This window comes from Oryctolagus cuniculus, chromosome 4, assembly GCF_964237555.1.
Source record: "Oryctolagus cuniculus chromosome 4, mOryCun1.1, whole genome shotgun sequence".
NCBI classification, from domain to species: domain Eukaryota; kingdom Metazoa; phylum Chordata; class Mammalia; order Lagomorpha; family Leporidae; genus Oryctolagus; species Oryctolagus cuniculus.
Genome location: NC_091435.1, coordinates 149,879,236 through 149,898,398, shown reverse-complemented (window position 1 = coordinate 149,898,398; position 19,163 = coordinate 149,879,236). Strand labels below are relative to the sequence as shown.

The following is a 19,163-nucleotide window of genomic DNA, read 5'->3' as shown; positions in this document are numbered from 1 at the left end:
TTATATTACAACTCATTAAGTAGAGAAGTTAAAAATAAATCCTGGGGGGTCAATTGGTGCAGTAGTTAAGAAGCCACTCTAGATACCTGTATCCCATATCCAAGTGCCTGGCTTTGAGTCCAGCTCTGCTCCCGATTCCAGCTTCCTGCTAATGCACACTGGGAGGCAGCAGGTGGTGGCTCAAGTAGTTGGCTTCTGTGACTCACATGAGAGATTCAGGTTCCAGCACCCTGGCTTCAGTCTGGCCCCGCCCTGGCTGTTGTGGGGCATTTGGAGGTCCAACCAGCTGATGGGAGATCTTTTTCTGTCTCTGTCTTTCTGCCTTTTCAAGAAAAAAATCTTAACTTCAAAGAGCTCTGAATGAACTAGCGGAGGTGAAATGCATACCCATATAGCTAGAAGCATGGTGGGCGTACAGGATTCAGTGTCTCTACCGCATACTTGATTTATAACCTTTGGCAAGCTGCTTAACCTCTCTGAGTTTTTGTCTCTTGGTCAATAATACAGTGATAATTATGGGACTGTCCCTATTTACTTTACTTTTTTTATTTTTTTATTTTATTTATTTATTTATTTATTTATTTATTTTTTGACAGGCAGAGTGGACAGTGAGAGAGAGAGACAGAGAGAAAGGTCTTCCTTTGCCGTTGGTTCACCCTCCAATGGCCGCCGCGGCCGGCGCGCTGCGGCCGGTGCACCGCGCTGATCCGATGGCAGGAGCCAGGAGCCAGGTGCTTTTCCTGGTCTCCCATGGGGTGCAGGGCCCAAGCACCTGGGCCATCCTCCACTGCACTCCCTGGCCACAGCAGAGAGCTGGCCTGGAAGAGGGGCAGCCGGGACAGAATCCGGCGCCCCGACCGGGACTAGAACCCGGTGTGCCGGCGCCGCTAGGCGGAGGATTAGCCTAGTGAGCCGCGGCGCCGGCTTATTTTTTTTTTATTTTTTGACAGGCAGAGTGGACAGTGAGAGAGAGAGACAGAGAGAAAGGTCTTCCTTTGCTGTTGGTTCACCCTCCAATGGCCGCCGCGGCCAGCGCACCATGCTGATCTGATGGCAGGAGTCAGGTACTTATCCTGGTCTCCCATGGGGTGCAGGGCCCAAGCACTTGGGCCATCCTGCACTGTTCTCCCTGGCCACAGCAGAGAGCTGGCCTGGAAGAGGGGCCGCTGGGCCAGAATCCGGCACCCTGACTGGGACTAGAACCTGGTGTGCTGGCACTGCAAGGCAGAGGATTAGCCTAGTGAGCCGTGGCGCCGGCCTCCTATTTACTTTATTTACTTTTTTTTTTTTTTTTTTTATTTTTTGACAGGCAGAGTGGACAGTGAGAGAGAGAGACAGAGAGAAAGGTCTTCCTTTGCCGTTGGTTCACCCTCCAATGGCCGCCGCTGCAGCCGGCGCACCGTGCTGATCCGATGGCAGGAGCCAGGAGCCAGGTGCTTTTCCTGGTCTCCCATGGGGTGCAGGGCCCAAGCACCTGGGCCATCCTCCACTGCACTCCCTGGCCATAGCAGAGAGCTGGCCTGGAAGAGGGGCAACCGGGACAGAATCCGGCGCCCCGACCGGGACTAGAACCCGGTGTGCCGGCGCCGCAAGGTGGAGGATTAGCCTATTGAGCCACGGCGCCGGCTTCCTATTTACTTTATAGGACTATAGGGAATATTGTTATACATTAAAAAGTTTACAAACTGTTAAGCTCTGTGTAGTATATGTGTGTATGTGTATGTTTATAACTCAACATGCAAATGAAGACACAGCCACCAGACAGGCTTAAAGAACCTCTGACAGTAAGAACTGCTGCCAAAGATTTAGAGCAACTAGAATTCTCTTACATTTTTAATGGAGGTACATTGGTATAAACACTAGAGAAATGTCTGATAATAGTTCCCATCACATATACCCTGTGACCTAGTAATTTGTTCTTGAGAATAGAAGTGAGTGCTGGTGTCCAACAAAAGATGCAAAAAAAGGTCTGTAGAAGCCTTGTTTGTGATAGCCTGAAAGTCTGAAAAATGTCCATCTACAGTGGAATGGTCAAATAAATTGTGGTATGCAGACACAGTAGAATCCTGTCTAATTAAAACAATAACGCACAGCTGGTATGTGTGATCTGGATGAAATTCAGAGACAGAGAGTAGGGTAAAAGAATCCAGATGCAGAAGACTATATACTTAATGATTCCATTTTTGTGAAGTTCAAAAGCAGGTAAAACTTATCTACAGTGAGCCAGAATAGAAGTCACTGTTGGGGGGCCGGTGCTGTGGTGTAGCAGGTAAAGCCCCAGCCTGCAGTGCCAGCATCCCATATGGGCGCCGGTTCTAGTCCCAGATGCTCTTCTTCCGATCTAGCTCTCTGCTATGGCCTGGGAAAGCAGTAGAAGATGGCCCTAGTGCTAGGGCCCCTGCACCTGCGTGTTTACTGTCCCTGGCTCCTGGCTTTGGATCAGCTCAGCTCTGGCTGTTGTGGTCATTTGGGGAGTGAACCAAAATTCATCAGGTTTAAGATGTATGCACTTTTTTTAAAAAAAAATATTTTTATTTATTTGACAGGTAGAGTTACAGATAGTGAGAGAGAGAGAGAGACAGAAAGGTCTTCCTTCCGTTGGTTCACTCCCCAATGGCTGCTACGGCTGGCGCTGTGCCAATCTGAAGCCAGGAGCCAGGTGCTTCCTCCTGGTCTCCCATGCGGGTGCAGGGGCCCAAGCACGTGGGCCATCCTCCACTGCCCTCCCGGGCCACAGCAGAGAGCTGGTCTGGAAGAGGAGCAACCAGGACTAGAACCTGGGTGCCCATGTGGGATGCCAGCGCCACAGACAGAGGATTAACCTAGTGCGCCACGGCGCCGTCCCCAGATGTATGCACTTTAATGTAAGTTATGCTCTAATTTAAAGCAAATGAGAATAGCTTCACATAAAGTATAGTTTAACCTCTGTAGAATATCAGAGGAGGGAGAATGTTTCCACATAGGGGAATTAATGTAGGCTTCTGGGAAGAAATGGCAATTGACTCAGGGTATGTTTTGAATATGGTTAAAGATGGGTCAGATCTTTTCAGGTGTAGGGAAGAGAATGAGCAAAGGCACAGACATGGCTGTTTTAAGTGAATGATTCAGTTGGGAAGGCTCTTGAGGTACATGAATGAAGTCGTGGCAAAGGTAGGTTAAGATCAAGAGTACATATGATATTTGTCCCTTTGGGACTGGCTTAATTCACTCAGCATAATATTTTCCAGATTCCTCCATCTTGTTGCAAATGACAGGGTTTCATTGTTTTTGACTGCTGTATAATATTCTATAGAGAACATGTCCCATAATTTCTTTATCCAGTCTACTGTTGATGGGCATTTGGGTTGGTTTCAGGTCTTAGCTATTGTGAATTGAGCTACCATAAACATTAAGGAGCAGACAGGTCTTTTCTTTGCCAATTTAATTTCCTTTGGGTAAATTCCAAGGAGTAGGATGGCTGGGTTGTATGGTAGGGTTATATTCAGGTTTCTGAGGAATCTCCAGACTGCCTTCCATAGTGGCTTAACCAGTTTGCATTCCCACCAACAGTGGGTTAATGTCCCTTTTTCCCCACATCCTCTCCAGCATTTATTGTTGGTAGATTTCTGAACGTGAGCCATTCTAACCGGGGTGAGGTGAAAACTCATTGTGGTTTTGATTTGCATTTCCCTGATTGCTGGTGATCTTGAACATTTTTTCATGTGTCTGTTGGCCCTTTGGATTTCCTCTTTTGAAAAATGTCTATTGAGGTCCTTGGACCATCTCTTAAGTTGGTTGTTTGTTTTGATCTTGTGGAGTTTCTTGATCTCTTTGTAGATTCTGGTTATCAACCCTTTATCAGTTGCATAGTTTGCAAATATTTTTTCCCATTCTGTCGGTTGCCTTTTCACTTTCCTGACTGTATCTTTTGAAGTACAGAAACTTCTCAATTTGATGCAATCCCAAATGTTAATTTTGGCTTTGACTGCCTGTGCTTCTGAGGTCTTTTCCAAGAAGTCTTTGTGGGTACCTATATCTTGCAGGGTTTCTCCAATGCTCTATAATAATTTGATGGTGTCAGGTCATAGATTTAGGTCTTTAATCCATGTTGAGTGAATTTTTGTGTAAGGTGTAAGGTAGGGGTCTTTCTTCATGATTCTGCAAGTGGAAATCCAGTTTTCCAGCACCATTTATTGAATATTGTTCTCCCTGATTGGTGACAACTAACTGAGAACCAAAGGGGAAACCTGTTGAAGTGAAATGGACACTATGAGAAACAGTGACTTGATCAGCTCTTGTCCTGACTATTGATGTACAATGTAATACTTTATCCACTTTAGTATTTTTGTTCTAGAACTATTGGTTGAACTCTGTAATTAACACACAATTATTCTTAGGTGTTTAAATTTTAACTGAAAAGTGATCCCTGTTAAATATAAGAGTGGGAATAAGAGAGGGAGGAGATGTACAATTTGGGACATGCTCAATCAGACTTGCCCCAAATGGTGGAGTTAGAAACGTGCCAGGGGATTCCAATACAATCCCATCAAGGTGGCATGTACCAATGCCATCTCACTATTCCAAGTGATCAATTTCAGTTCACAATTGATCATAATGAAAGGACTAAGAGTCAAAGGGAGCACATAAACAAGTCTAGTACCTGCTAACACTAACCGATGGAATAAATAAAGGGGAGAGTGATCCAACATGGGAAGTGAGATACTCAGCAGACTCATAGAATGGCAGATGTCCTAAATAGCACTCTGGCCTCAGAATCAGCCCTTAAGGCATTTGGATATGGCTGAAGAGCCCATGAGAGTATTTTAGGCATGGAAAGCCAAAACACTCTGGGAAAAAAAAAAGAAGACCTAAATGAAAGATCTCTGCGAGTGAGATCCCAGTGGAAAGAATGGGGCCATCAAAGAAGGAGGTACCTTTCTCTGAAGGGAGGAGGGAACTTCCACTTTACTAAGACCCTGTCTGAATAAGATCGAAGTCAGAGAACTCAAGGGGCTTCCATAGCCTTGGCAACTCATGACAAGAGCCTAGGGAGATTACTGACGCCATAAATAAGAGTGTCAAATTGTTAAGTCAACAACAGGAGTCACTGTGTGCTTACTCGTCATGTGGGATCTGTCCTTAATGTGTTGTCCAATGTGAAGTAATGCTATAACTAGTACTGAAACAGTATTTTACACTCTGTGTTTCTGTGTGGGTGCAAACTGATGAAATCTTTACTTAATATATACTAAATCGATTTTCTGTATATAAAGATAATTGAAAATGAATCTTGATGTGAATGGAATGGGAGAGGGAGCGGGAGATGGGAGGGATGCGAGTGGGAGGGAAGTTATGGGGGGGGCATTGTAATCCATAAACTGTACTCTGGAAATTTATATTTACTAAATAAAAGTTAAAAAAAGATCAAGAGGAATAATTTATGAAATAGACACTGGGTACCACAGGCACCTTTTGAGTAGTGCTATAATATGACCAGAGCATGCTTCAGGAAGATTAGGTAATAAGTTATAGAGAGGAGAGACAGGAACTTGGGTTACTGTGTTATCCATCAAAACTTTTAATAATATTCCCACTTGAAGTTGTAACCCTGAACCAAGGTGACAACAGCGGACGGGACGAAAATGAACTTGAGAAGTTAAAATGATTGGACTTGAAATTAGGTCATTATGTGAGATGTGATAGAAGGTCAAAGATGAACCTGAGGTTCTGTGCCTGGGTGGGTAAGAAACTGGAAAGACACATTTTTAAAGAATGCTGCTAAGTTTGATTATGAAACTTCTGGGTAGAATGTGGAGAGAATGAGAGGCAGACTTGGGGGTGGGAAAAGGGTGCGTGGAGATATTAAAGAGGGTGGAGAGAAGTGGGGGAGACAGAAAGATTGGAAGTGAACCTGCAGCCCTCGGGGGTCTTCATTTGGGTTCCTCTAGCAAAGACTGACTGAGGCATGTGTAGTACGTACAGGCAGTGATCTGAGGAGGCAGAGCCAGCAAGTAAGCCACACAGGACTGTGTCACTGAGCTGGTGGCTGCTGTGGGGGTGGGGACAGAGAAGGGGAGATTGCAGAGGCGATGCAGACAGGATTCTTCTATGTGTATTTTAGGTTTTCTGCATTCTTTAAGGGTTTTTTCAAAAAATTATTTTCTACATACTACTCTTGTTTCCCAGCACCATTATAATTTTCCTCTTGAAACATTTTTTGTGTTTTCTGGCATTTTGAGGGAGGCAAAGGGGGCAACTATCCCCATTTGACCTAATCTCCAGAAGTCAGAATACAGCAGTGCTGTCTGTCATTCTTGGTCGTAGTCTACTTTTCACATCTGTTAGTTTTCAGTATTTAATTCAGTGCAGGTCTAAGGTGTGTTTCCTTCTGACAATTAGCTTACTTATCCAAATTGTCTGTTTTTAAAGCATTTTAAATCTGAAATAATTATTCTTTAGCATGCAACATTGCTATGGTTTGACTATGCTTTGTTTCCTCTGATTGGAATTCAGCCCTCATTGTGAGGTATTCCGAGGGCGGAAACTTATTCCAGCTCTGGGTGTTTGAGGCAGGACCTTTGGGAGGTAATCTGGATTATATGAGGTCATGGCTGTGGAGCTTCCATGGTTGAATACTGGTGGCTTTTATGAGAAAAGAGGCAATGACCTGTGGACACACAAGTCCCGTCTTTGACTACCTATACCATCTTGCAGCTCTGTCAGTGAGAAGACCGTCACACAAATGCATGCCAAAATCAGTCTCTTTTCCTTATAACATAACTAGTTTGCAGTATTGTGTTATTAGCAAAAGAGGACTAATACCATAACACTTACAGAGGATGGTGTTAGAAAGCTAAGAACATTCACAGTTCAGCAAAAGCTACGTGGAGAAAGTAACACTAACACTCACACCTGCTATAGGACGTCACCCTGCAAGCACAGAAGCCCGATGCCAGTGGCTTAGGTCCACATCACTTGTTGTTCATGTGGCATGTTGACAGCTACAGGGCATTTGCAAGTCTGTTCTACACATCTCCTTATTCCGCTGCCCAAACTGAAGAAGCAGCTCGTATCTGGGACATAATTTTTGTCATGGAAGAGGGAAAAGCAAGAGTTAGTGGATACACTCAATGGCTCTTTAAGCTTCTTCTCAGACCTGGCAGTCGTCCTGTCTGCTTGCATGCACTGATAAGAGCAAGGCCCATGACAAAGCCCAATGCAGGAGCTTAGGGCTGCTTGTTCCTTCCAAAGAGAACATTCACTGCAAGGCACAAGAGGTGTAAATACCTGGGAACAAGAATATAGTTAGCCACATTGTTTCCCTCAGCTTTGAACTTAAATCTTTTCAAACTGTGGCAAAAAAGAATAAGTTTATTTATTTTTCCAGTGTATTCCTTGAACAATATAGTATATATTAAAGTGTATTTTGATAATTACACAGATTATTCACATGTTAGTTAAAAAGAAGGTTGTTGGGCCGGCGCCGTGGCTCACTAGGCTAATCCTCCACCTTGAGGCGCCGGCACACTGGGTTCTAGTCCCAGTCGGGGTGCCGGATTCTGTCCCGGTTGCCCCTCTTCCAGGGCAGCTCTCTGCTGTGGCCCGAGAGTGCAGTGGAGGATGGCCCAAGTACTTGGGCCCTGCACCCCATGGGAGACCAGGATAAGTACCTGGCTCCTGCCATCGGATCAGCGCGGTGCGCCAGCCGCAGCACACCAGCCGCGGTGGCCATTGGAGGGTGAACCAATGGCAAAGGAAGACTTTACTCTCTGTCTCTCTCTCTCTCTCACTGTCCACTCAGCCTGTCAAAAAAAAAAAAAAAAAAAAAAAAAAAAAAAGAAAAAGAAAAAAAAAGAGGGTTGTTTTGGAAAGAAGAATGGGAAGAATTTAGGTCTGTTGAAAATGCTGTGCGTGGGACCGGTGCTGGGGCGAAGTGGGTAATGCCGCCACTTGCAGTGCCAGCATCCCATATAGGTGCCAGTTCAGGTCCCGGCTGCTCCACTTCCCATCCAGCTCTCTGCTATGGCCTGGGAAAGCAGTAGAAGATGGCCCAAGGCCTTGGGCCCCTGCACCCACGTGGGAGATCCAGAAGAAACTTCCTGGCTCCTGGCCTTGGATCAGTGCAGCTCCGACCATTGCAGCCAACTGGGGAGTGAATCAGCAGATGGAAGACCTCTGTCTCTCTCTCTGTAACTCTTTCAAATAAATAAATAAATCTTAAAAAAAAAAATGCTGTGAAAAGTATTTACTGCATGGGATGGTTGACTAACTTTGTCAATTTGGATGGGCAGTAGAGTACCCCATTAAACATTTGTTTCTGGGGCCAGCACTGTAGCGCAGGGGGTTAACACCATGTCCTGAAGTGCCGGCATCTCATAAGGGCGCCAGTTCGAGACCCGGGTGCTCCACTTCCCATCCAGCTCTCTGCTATGGCCTGGAAAAGCAGTAGAAGATGGCCCAAGTCCTTGGGCCCCTGCACCCACATGGGAGACCCAGAAGAAGCTCCTGGCTCCTGACTTCGGATCAGCGCAGCACCGGCCATTGTGGCCAGTTGAGGAATGAACCATTGGATGGAAGACCTCTCTCTCTCTCTTTCTCTCTCGCTCTCACTCTTGCTCTCTCCTCTTTCTGTGTAACTCTGACTTTCAAATAAATAAATAAATCTTTTTTTCTGGGTGAATCTGGAAGAGTGCTCCGGATGAGATGGGAATATGCATCTGGGGACTAAGTCTGGGGACTTAGTACAGTGCACTCCCTAATGTGGCTGAGCATGGTCCTATCCACTGATGGCCCGAATAGATCAAGGGACGAAGGAAGGAGGAAGTTGCCGCCTTTATTTCCTCACCTCACTTCTTGAGCTGCTCTCTAACCTTGGACTGGGATTTACACCACTGGCTCCCCTGGTTCCCCGGCCTTCAGAGTCAGACTGAATGACAGCACTTGCTTGCCTGGGACTACAGTTTGTCAAAGGCAGTCTTGGGGCTTCTTGGCCTCCGTCGGCAGACAAGCCAGTTCTTTGTAGAAAATCATGTATTGGTTCTGTTTCTTTGAAGAGCCTTGACTAATACAGCATGGCAGCTAGGAGATAAAGATGACCCTGGGCGAATGAAGAAGAGTGAAGTTACAGAAGAAATGAAGATTTTGCTTATCATTTGGCATTCTTCCGTACTTATTTAAAGTTGGTTTATTTATACATTTGGAACAATCCAAGTCTGTAGCATATGGCATAAACACATAAATAATAATGGTAAGAACTGAGAACATTCACAGTTCATTAGAACTGTCTTGATATTGTTACACTAAAATTCATCTCTGTTGAAGGGAGGGCATTCGTTAGTCCTAATTTCCTCAGAGGAAACATCAGAGCAGCCTTTCTGCAGAAATCCAGTGCAGTGGTGACCTTGGGGCCTTGCTGATCTTGATGTGTTCACAGTGGAGGAGAGAACAGGGCTGGGGAACTTTCTTCATCACCTGGCAACACACAGATTTCTCAGCCAGTTTGGTAGGGTACAGTGGAGTGGCTGAAATATTGCCTGAAGAATGGCATTAAGAATTTGGTTTTGAATTTAGTGAGGCTCCCAGCAAAGGGACCTATGTGAGAACACAAATACATTTGTAGGACTGGGGAGGGAAGTGTCCTACCCCAGATTAGAAGATGGAAAAGCAAAGTTGTGCTATCTGTTGGTACCAGAGACTCCTGAGTTTCTCTGGTCTCCGCTTCTGGAGATGTCCTCAAGTCACTTTTCAAGACAATCCTACCCAATGTGAGGTAGAGGAAATTTCCTGTTGTATTGGCAATAACCAGTAGTTGGAAGAGAATGTGTTTCTGCTTGTGAATTACAACACAAAGGGCTCGTCATCAAAACACAGATGAGGAAAGTCAGGCAGGTTCTGAAAGCCCAGGTTGGGGAACACATGGGAGAGACCAGAAACTGGGTATACATGGGCCACACATCACACTCAGCAATTGATTGTACCTGCACATTTGGCAAGAAAAGCATGTGATCCACCCTGAAACCTGCCAGATAAAAGATAGACCTGCAGGGAAGGTTTCAAAACTTTCACGATAAGGGCCTGAGGGGAGCTTAAGGCTGAACCGCATGTTCTTCATTCTAGCATGGACCCTGGAGGCTGGGTAAGCACTGCCCGAAGGAGAAGATGCAGGTAGGAGCTCTAGCACAAATTTCACCACAGATTGTCCTCACATATTAATCACATCACTTAGATATCAAGAAACATAGAAATGAGAGGGACCCACCGCTTGTACAGGTGTGGGATTGGGTACCTGAGATAAATAGATGGAGAACTACTTTGAGGTTTTTAGAAGAGAGGTTTTATATAAACCACCTGTTACCTTGTTTCTTGAATTTAATTTTTATATATGTCAAAGGAATGGATTTTAGCCAAGTGTATGTTCAGATTTTTGTTGTTGTTGTTGGAGCCATTCTTGCTTACTATAACCACAATGACAGTAACTTTCACTTTGAGGAATAGAGGACGTGGAATAGGATTGTGGCTGAGTAAGACATTCTAGCAGTCAACTCCTCACAAACACGCCAATTTGAATATCCACTCACATACCAAGGCACCTCCACAAGTACTGTGGAAGCCAGATGAGACCACAGTACCTGGTTGTAGTATAACAATAATAAGAAAATATTCATTGAAGAAAGCCGAATGTGAAGGATTGCCCATGTCAACTCTCCCACAGCCCCAAGAAGTACAGTGTGGAGAGAACTGCCTTGTCTCCCACTTGGGAGAGGGAGAAGGAATTAAGTTCAGAACTTAGACTTGAAATACCAGGCTTGGATTTTTATCAACCAGGGCTGGGCAAGGCCCTATGGCATGTATCTACCACTTGTCTTTGGATCCATCTTAACCAGGTGGCCAAGGGACACAACTCCACCACCTGTCCCTCAACCTTTGTCAGACATCACAGAAAGCCAGTAACCACTGGGGAGGAGAGTAGGAAAGGGAATTTAGTAACTTGCCTTGGAGCCCACTGTCCCACCACTGTGAGAACCAGTACCTAGTAAAGCCCAGTGACTTCTGCTCACAGGTCTGTGCCTACAGATGGCACTTCTAGAGTTGTCCTGATCTCAGGTAGGGATCAGTACCCAGGCTGAATGGACTTGTATTGCCTCTCATAAGGGTGTGGTTTGTACTTCTGTGATTCTAGAGGCCTAGGGACTGTGAGAGCTAGGCTGGACTCAGCTTAGTACTAGCTTGGGAGTCCAAGGGGCTGCTTTTATCACCCCTTTCCCAACCTTGGAGAAACAGCAAGGAACCACAGGACTATGTCTTGGGAGCTTGGTTCTAGATCATAATGGCCCCTGTCCTCAACTGGTGTCTGCAGAAGGAGCTTCTGTTCCTACCTGTGAAGCGGAGTCCTGTGACCCAGGTCATCAGACTTATATGACATCCAGCATCACCTGTCGCTGACTGCATCAGCCTCTGGTTGTGAGTCCACTCTAGCAGTAGACAGCCCATAGCGGTGCGGGCTTTGGTCCCAACCCCAGTGCAGCACTGGTCTTCACAGGCCGTGGATTCCAGGTGTGATGTAGCATCATAGGGTTGGTGCACACAGGACAAGCAAGGCGTCTGAGTCTACCTCAGTTCCAAGTAAAGGTTTGTGGTGGTAAGTTACCCCCCTTTAGACATGTCTTCAGTTCACTCTGAACATATCAACTATGGATTTGGTGCAAATTTGAGTTTGAGGTGTCCTCTAAGACTTCAATAGCAACAACACACCAACAGCAGACCTGTGGAAAACCTCAGCTCAGGGAGCCATCTAGTGCTGAAGTAACAGACACATCCACAGGTTTAGAGAAAAGCAGACTGGTTATAATTTGTGGAAGAGAAGCCATACATGAAGCTGGATTATGAAGACGGGGAAAAAACAACCAATCCTTCAATGTGCAGACACTGTCACATGCCAGCAAGCATCATGAATTTTCAGGGCCCGTGACTTCACCTAACAAACGAAACAACTAACTAGGAATTAACATTTTCAAGGGCTGAGATAAATAACTCAAAATATCTGTTTCAAGGAAATTTAATGAACTTCAAAAGAACATGGAAGTGATTAATATTCTGATGGAGAAATGGAAATAATTTTTTAAAAAATCAGACAAATCTTTCAACTGAAAAGTACATTCAGAAATATTTGGAAAATGCTGCAGAAAGAGGCATCAGTAGCAAAACATGCAACTGAAGACTCAGTGAATTTCAAGAGAGGGTATTTGAAAATCCACAGTTGGAGGAGAAAAAAGGGAAAAATAATCAAGGGTAATGAATAAAGCTTAAAGGAACTTTGGGACACAATGAGAAGATCAAATATCTGTGTTATTGGGGTTTAAGAGGGATGTGACAACGCTAAAGGCATGGAAAACATCTTTGAAAATTTCTTAAACCTAGAGAAAGTTACAACTTTCTAGGGACCACTCAGCCAAGTCTACCCCAAGCAATATTATAATAAAGCTCGCCAAGGTTAAAAGATAAAGAGAGAATTCTCAAAGCTGTGAGCCTAAAGAAATAATACACAAAACCATCCCAGCATCCCAGTTTATCTGACTTCCGATTTCTTAGCAGAAACCTTATAAGCCAGGAGAGAGTGATGAGACATTCACAGTACTTTTTTTTTTTTATTTTTAATTAGCCTTATGGTAACCACAAAGCGAAAATCTGGAATAACTTGCCAAATATAATAAGCAAAGAGCCAAACATTATTCGAGAAAATCTCTTAAACCACACACAAAATTTACAAGGTAGGGAGAAAGAAAGGATGTAAAATAAAACTGGAAATCAGGAATCAAAAATGGCAGCAGTAAGACTTTATCAATAATTGCCTTGGGAGTGGATAAGATACAAGTTGGGACACCTGCATCCCGAGTTTGAATCAGCTCGGTTCCAGGTTCCGGCCTCCTGTAAAAGTGCACCTCAGAGACAGCAGGTGATCGCCCAATTTCTTGAGTCCCTGCCACCCATGTGGGAAATCTGGATTGAATTCCCAGCTCCCAGCTCAGGCCTGGACCAGCCCTGGCCCTTGCAGGCATTTGAAGTATGAGCTAGTGGATGGGAACTTTCTCTTTCTCTGTTTCTTAGAAATACAAAAAATTTTTTAAAAATTACAATAAGTTAAAACAGATTAAATTCTCCACATACACACCTATATTCTGTTTACAGGAAACTCACTTCTCATCTAAGGTCACACTGAGATTAAAGTGAAAGAATGAAATAATTTTTATCAAATGGAATCTCTGAAAAAGCAAGGAAGCCATACTTATATTAGATACAATATATTTTATTTTATATTATAAAAGAAACAGATGGAATTATTTTTTTAAAGATTATTTATTTGAAAGGTAGAGAGTTGCAGAGAGGCAGAGGGAGAGAGAGAAAGAGAGAGTCCATCCACTGGTTCACTCCCATGGCCACAACAGCTGGAGTTGGGCCCATCTGAAGCCAGGAGCCTGGAGCTTCTTCCAGGTCTCCCATGTGGGTGCAGGGCCCAGGGACTTGGTCCATCTTCTGCTTTTTTTTTTTTAAGAGTTCCCCTTTCACCACATGCTCACCAGCCTTTGTTGCTCTCCCATCTTTTGGATAATAGCTATTCTGACAGGGGTGAAGTGATATCTCATTGTGGTTTTGATTTGCATTTCCCTGATGCTTAGTGATACTGAACATTTTTTCATGTATCTATTGTTAGTTTGTATTTCTTCTTTGGATTTCTATTTAGGTCCTTTGTCCATTCCTTTTTTTTTTTACTTCTTTTTTTTTAAATTTTATTTAAGGTATACAAATTGAATACATTTCATACATATAGATTTAGGAATATAGTGATTCTTCCCACCCTAACCTCTCTCCCTGTCATGCTTCCACCCTTCACCCTCCTCCCTCTCCTATTCCCACTCTTAATTTTATGAAGATCTATTTTCAGTTTAATTCATACTCATAAGATTAATCCGATACTAAGTAAAGAGTTCAACCTGTAGTGTGAAGAAAAAAAATACTTTTCTTTAATGGTAGAGAAAAGGACTGTAAATAATTGAGTCACAAAATGTCAATGGATTGGTTATTTTTTGTTGTTGAGTTTTTTGAGTTGCTGATATATTCCGGATATTAGTCATTTGTTGGGTAAATTGCTTGCACGTATTTTTTCCATTCTGTTGGATGTCTCTCCACTCTATTGATTGTTTCCTTTGCTGTGCAAAAGCTTCTGATTTTCATGTAGTTTTGTTTTTGTCACCTGTGCCTTTGGAGGAAGGAGTTTCTTACCCAAAAAGTCATCACCTACACCAATAAATTGAAGTGTTTTCCCTATATTTTCTTCTAGAATTTTCATAGTCTCAGTTCTTAGAATTTAGGTTTTTAATATATCTGGAGTTGATTTTTGTATATGGTGAGAAGTATGGCTCTAATTTCATTCTTCTACATATAGACATCCAGATTTGTTTATTTATTTGAAAGGCAGATTTACAGAGAGACAGAGGCTGATATATATATTTATATATGTGTGTGTGTGTGTGTGTGTATATATATATACATATATATATATCTTCCATCCGCTGGTTCACTACCCAGATGGCTGCGATGGCTGGAGCTATGCTGATCCAAAGCCAGGAGCCAAGAGCTTCTTCCAGGTCCCCTACGCAGATGCAGGGCCGTCTTCTGCTTTCCCAGGCCATCAGCAGGGAGCTGGATCAGAAGTGGAGCAGCTGGGACTCGAACCAGTGCTGGAAGTGGCTTTACCTGTTATGCCATAGGGCCGGCCCCAAGAATTGTTTTTTCTAATTCTGTAAAGAATGTCATTGATATTTTGGTAGGGATTGCATTGAATCTATAGATTGTTTTAGGTAGTAGAGACTTTTTAATGATACTAATTCTTCCAATAAGCAAAGCATATTTCCATTTTTTGTATCCTTGATGATTTGTTTTGTTAATGTTCTATGATTTTCATTGTAGAGATATTTCATTTTAATTAAATTTATTCCTAATATTTGATTTTTTGTAGCTACTGTGAATGGAATTTCTTTTTCGATTCATCTTTCAGTGAGTTCGTTATTTGGGGTACACAAAAGCTAATTTTTTGTGTGTTTATTTTTGTAACCTGCAACTTGGTTTGTCAGTTCTAATAGCTTTTTGTTGGAGTGTTTAGTTTTTTCTTGTGCAACATCATGTCATCAACAAACTTAGATATGTTGACTTCCTCCTTTCCAATTTTGATGCCCTTTATTTCTTTCTGCTCCCTAATTGCTCTTGCTAATGCTTCCAAAGCTGTGTTGAATAAGAGTATATTGTTCCATATCTGAGAGGAAATGCTTTCAGCTTTTCCTCATCCAGTATGATATTGGGTGTTGGCTTCTCATATATAGCCTTTATAATTTTGAGGTATGTTCCTTCTATACCTAATGTGTTGAAGGGTATTTTTCTTTTATCATAAAGGGATATTGAATCTTATCAAATGCTTTCTCCACACCTATTGAGAATGTCCTATGTTTTTTGTGCTTTGTCCTGTTGCCGTGATTTAGCATATCCCTTTTTTCCTTTTTGTAGGAGGATACTTCATCGAGACTTGAAGTCAAAGAATATATTTCTGAAAAACAATCGACTTAAAATTGGTAACTTTTTTTTAAAAATATATATTCCAAAGACATAGAAGAATATATTCTTTTTTAAAAGATTTATTTATTTATTTACTTGAGTTACAGAGAGAAGGAGAGACAGAGAGAGACAGAGACAGAGACAGAGACAGAGAGAAAGAGAGAGAGAGGTCTTCCATCCACTGGTTCACTCCCCAGTTGGCTACAACAGCTGGAGCTGCGCCCATCTGAAGCCAGGAGCCAGAAGCTTCTTCCGGGTATCCCAGTTGGGTGCAGGGGCCCAAGGACTTGGGCCATCTTCTACTGATTTCCCAGGCCACAACAGAGAGCTGGATCGGAAGTAGAGCAGCTGGGATTCAAACTTGTGCTCATATGGGATGACGGCACTGCAGGCGGTGGCTTTACTCTCTATGCCACAGCGCTGGCCCCAAGAATATATTCTTGATGTTGTCATATCAAATTGAAGAACTGGGTACATGGAAGTGTTAGAGTAATCATTGGTTTATTTAAATTTCTCAAGCCTTGTTCAGACCTGTATGGGGCCAACAAAACCCAATTATTTTGTTTCTGATTATCTGATATAAATTGAAATATAAAATAGTTACTACATATATGGTAGATTTAATGAATATATTTTGGGTTCCAGCTTCATGTCACACACTTTGCAAGTGGTTAGACTTGCTTTATTGGCGTGGTGAAGTAAGTTTCCCACTTACTGTATCACATATAGTAAGCAATTATCATAATTAAAATATTGATATAATGGCTTTTAACCATTAGTTCTGAACTTGAAACAATTACTGAATTATCTAATCATCATATAGGATGTCCTTAGAGAGGGAAAGAATAATAGTATGCAACTAAAGGTGATGGATTCCAATTTTTTATAGTCGTATCTTTGAATCATTTCAGGTCTTTTTCTTTAAAAAATGTGTTTTCTTTTTAAATTAGGAACAAACTCTCCCCCTGCCCCATATAGAATTGCACATCATCATATTGAGCCATTCCAGAATCATTCTGTTTGCTGTTATTCAGACTTGAAATTGCTTTTTATATCAAATTGACTAGTTTTCCATATTGCAGAAATAAAGAATTTTAGCTTATGTAATTCACTTTCCTGGCTCAAAGTCTCCTTTCTCCTGGGGAGCCTATGGTTTTAAAGCTGTTTACTGGCATTGTGTAATTTAACATTTTACATTTCTTCCTCTTTAAAGTACTATGAAATATAGCATAACCAAATGGTCAAATTAGACATTTAAGCACTTGTTGATTTCCAGTGCTGATTTCTATTGTTTTAAAGTACTCACATAATTAATTATTATTTCAAGGGGATTTTGGAGTTTCTCGGCTTCTCGTGGGCTCCTGTGACCTGGCCACCACTCTCACTGGAACTCCCCATTACATGAGTCCTGAGGCTCTGAAACACCAAGGCTATGACACCAAGTCGGACATCTGGTGAGTGGGCAGGGGCTGGAGCAGGTGACTCCTTCATCTGCTGCCTGGACAGCTTGGTGTGTTTTGGTTTCCAGCCAGTTGACTTAATACATCCACTCAGTTTATCCATTTGACACATGAGTCATTCCACGGCTGGAGTAAGAAAAGGTCTTTTGGATTTGGAAATTGATGTAGTTCACCAAATTGATTTCAGAAATTCTCTTTTTTCATAAATTAATTGGTTGGTTTGGATTTTTAGTTCCTGAACCACAGGGGAAAGTTCCTAATGTCCCCATAGCATTAAATTTTGATGTATTTCTGCTACTCTACTAAATACAACATTTATAATGCTGAATGCTGTGCTGCATTTCATATTAAGGTTAATTTCCTTCTCTGTGGGGAATGTACACCTTTCCTACAGTTTTCTTATTACTTTTAAGAATTTTACTAGAGATATTAGCTTTAAAGATAAATTATATTAAAACTTTTCTGGATTTTGAGTGGTGGATGCATCTGTGATTTCTTAGTTTCTCTGAGTTCTTGTAACAAAGTTGTGTCCCCTTCCTTCTTATGGAACCAGTTTAAATCTCACTGCAGAGGCCTTGTGGAAAATTGTGTTCAATAGGCCAACTGTAAGCAATGGATACTATTTGGGGAATATTCACTTCCTTTGAAGAGGAATCTTACATAATTTTCAGCTTGTCAAAGGTTGAAAGGACACTCTATCTGAGAGCTTGTTAATTAAGTAAAGAATTATTTTATGCAAATCAGAGCAAGGAATTCTGAGCTTTCAAAGATGAGCAATGTGAGAGCTGTGCACACTTCATTCTTCTAAAGAAGACAAAGGAAATTGCCTGTCGTCTAGGTTAGAGAAAGATGAACCACCACAGGGCCTGTGACTTGGGACTTTTCCAAAGGGTCGTTACTTCTGTTCTTGTTCTGTTAAGATTGTCACTGTTAAGATTGGGCCCCACTGCTGCAGTTCCTCCAAGACCCCGTGACTGCTCACGTCCGCGTCCCTCGCTCGGGCTTCCCTTGTTAGCTTATCCCAGCCGTGGAGGTTGTTCCCAGTCAGCCTTCCCCCTCGTTACATCTCCCTGCCTCCAAAGAGAAGAAAAAGGAAACCCAGCCCAAGCCAACCCCAGACCACAGAGGAATGAATTCCTTTACAGTTTCACTTGAGTGAGCCTCTGTTATTTGTGACTGCAATGTCGCCTTTAGGGTATAAAAGCAAAAATGATAGGATTCCTGCCCCTCTGGAGAAGTCTTGCTCCCTTTGACTTCCCTTTCTCTGGTTTGAGGGCATCTGTCCTCCATCCTCAAAAGTTGAGCTTCAGATTAAGTTTCTTTTAAATACCTACATCTCTCTTCACATTTAATTTTTGAAATTATTTTTATGGACATCTAAAACACATTCAAGTATACAAGTATAATTTCTTCATGATTTAACATGGTATGTTGTCTTAAAAAAGATGCTGCATCATGTTATTTGATTAAGAGTAAGTTAAAGTGCTGTGGCATAGCGGGTAAAGCTGCTGCCTGCAGTGCCGGCATCCCGTATGGGCACCAGTTCAAGTTCTGGCTGCTCCGCTTCTGATCCAGCTCTCTGCTATGGCCTGGGAAAGCAGCAGAAGATGGCCCAAGTGCTTGGGCCCTGGCACCTGTGTGGGAGACCCAGAGGAAACTCCTGGCTCCTTGCTTTGGATCAGCACAGCTCCAGCCATTGCAGCTATATGGAGAGTGAACCAGTGGATGGAGGACCTCTCTCTCTGCCTCTCCTTCTCTCTGTGTATAACAACTCTGACTTTCAAATAAATAAACAAATCTTAAAAAAAAAAAAAAAAGAGTAAGTTAATTGGGCCCAGGGTTGTGGTACAGTGGGTTAAGCCACTGCATGTAGTGCTGGCATCTCATATGTGCACTGATTCGGGTCCCATCTGCTCTGCTTCCCACCCAGCTCCCCTAAAGCACCTGGGAAAGTAGCAGAGAATGGCCTTGCTACTGACATGGGCAATCCAGATGGAGGCTTTGGCCTGGCCTAACCCTGACACTTGTGGCCATTTGGGGAGTGAACTAGGGGATGGAAGATTTCTCTCTCTCTCTCTCTCTCTCTCTCTCTCTCTCCCTCCCTCCCTCCCTCCCTCCCTT

The 19,163-nt window shown here is 42.9% G+C and overlaps 1 protein-coding gene across 14 annotated transcripts in view; it reads left to right on the top strand.

The window, feature by feature from the left end:
- NEK11 (NIMA related kinase 11) overlaps window positions 1–19,163 on the top strand; it is a 334,291-nt gene that overhangs the window by 83,176 nt on the left and 231,952 nt on the right. For all 14 annotated transcript variants that reach the window (XM_051818472.2, XM_051818466.2, XM_051818468.2 and 11 more), the window contains 2 exons: window positions 15,535–15,599; window positions 16,910–17,036. In XM_051818472.2, the coding sequence (XP_051674432.1) occupies window positions 15,535–15,599; window positions 16,910–17,036 (192 nt within the window). The remainder of the gene's footprint in view (window positions 1–15,534; window positions 15,600–16,909; window positions 17,037–19,163) is intronic.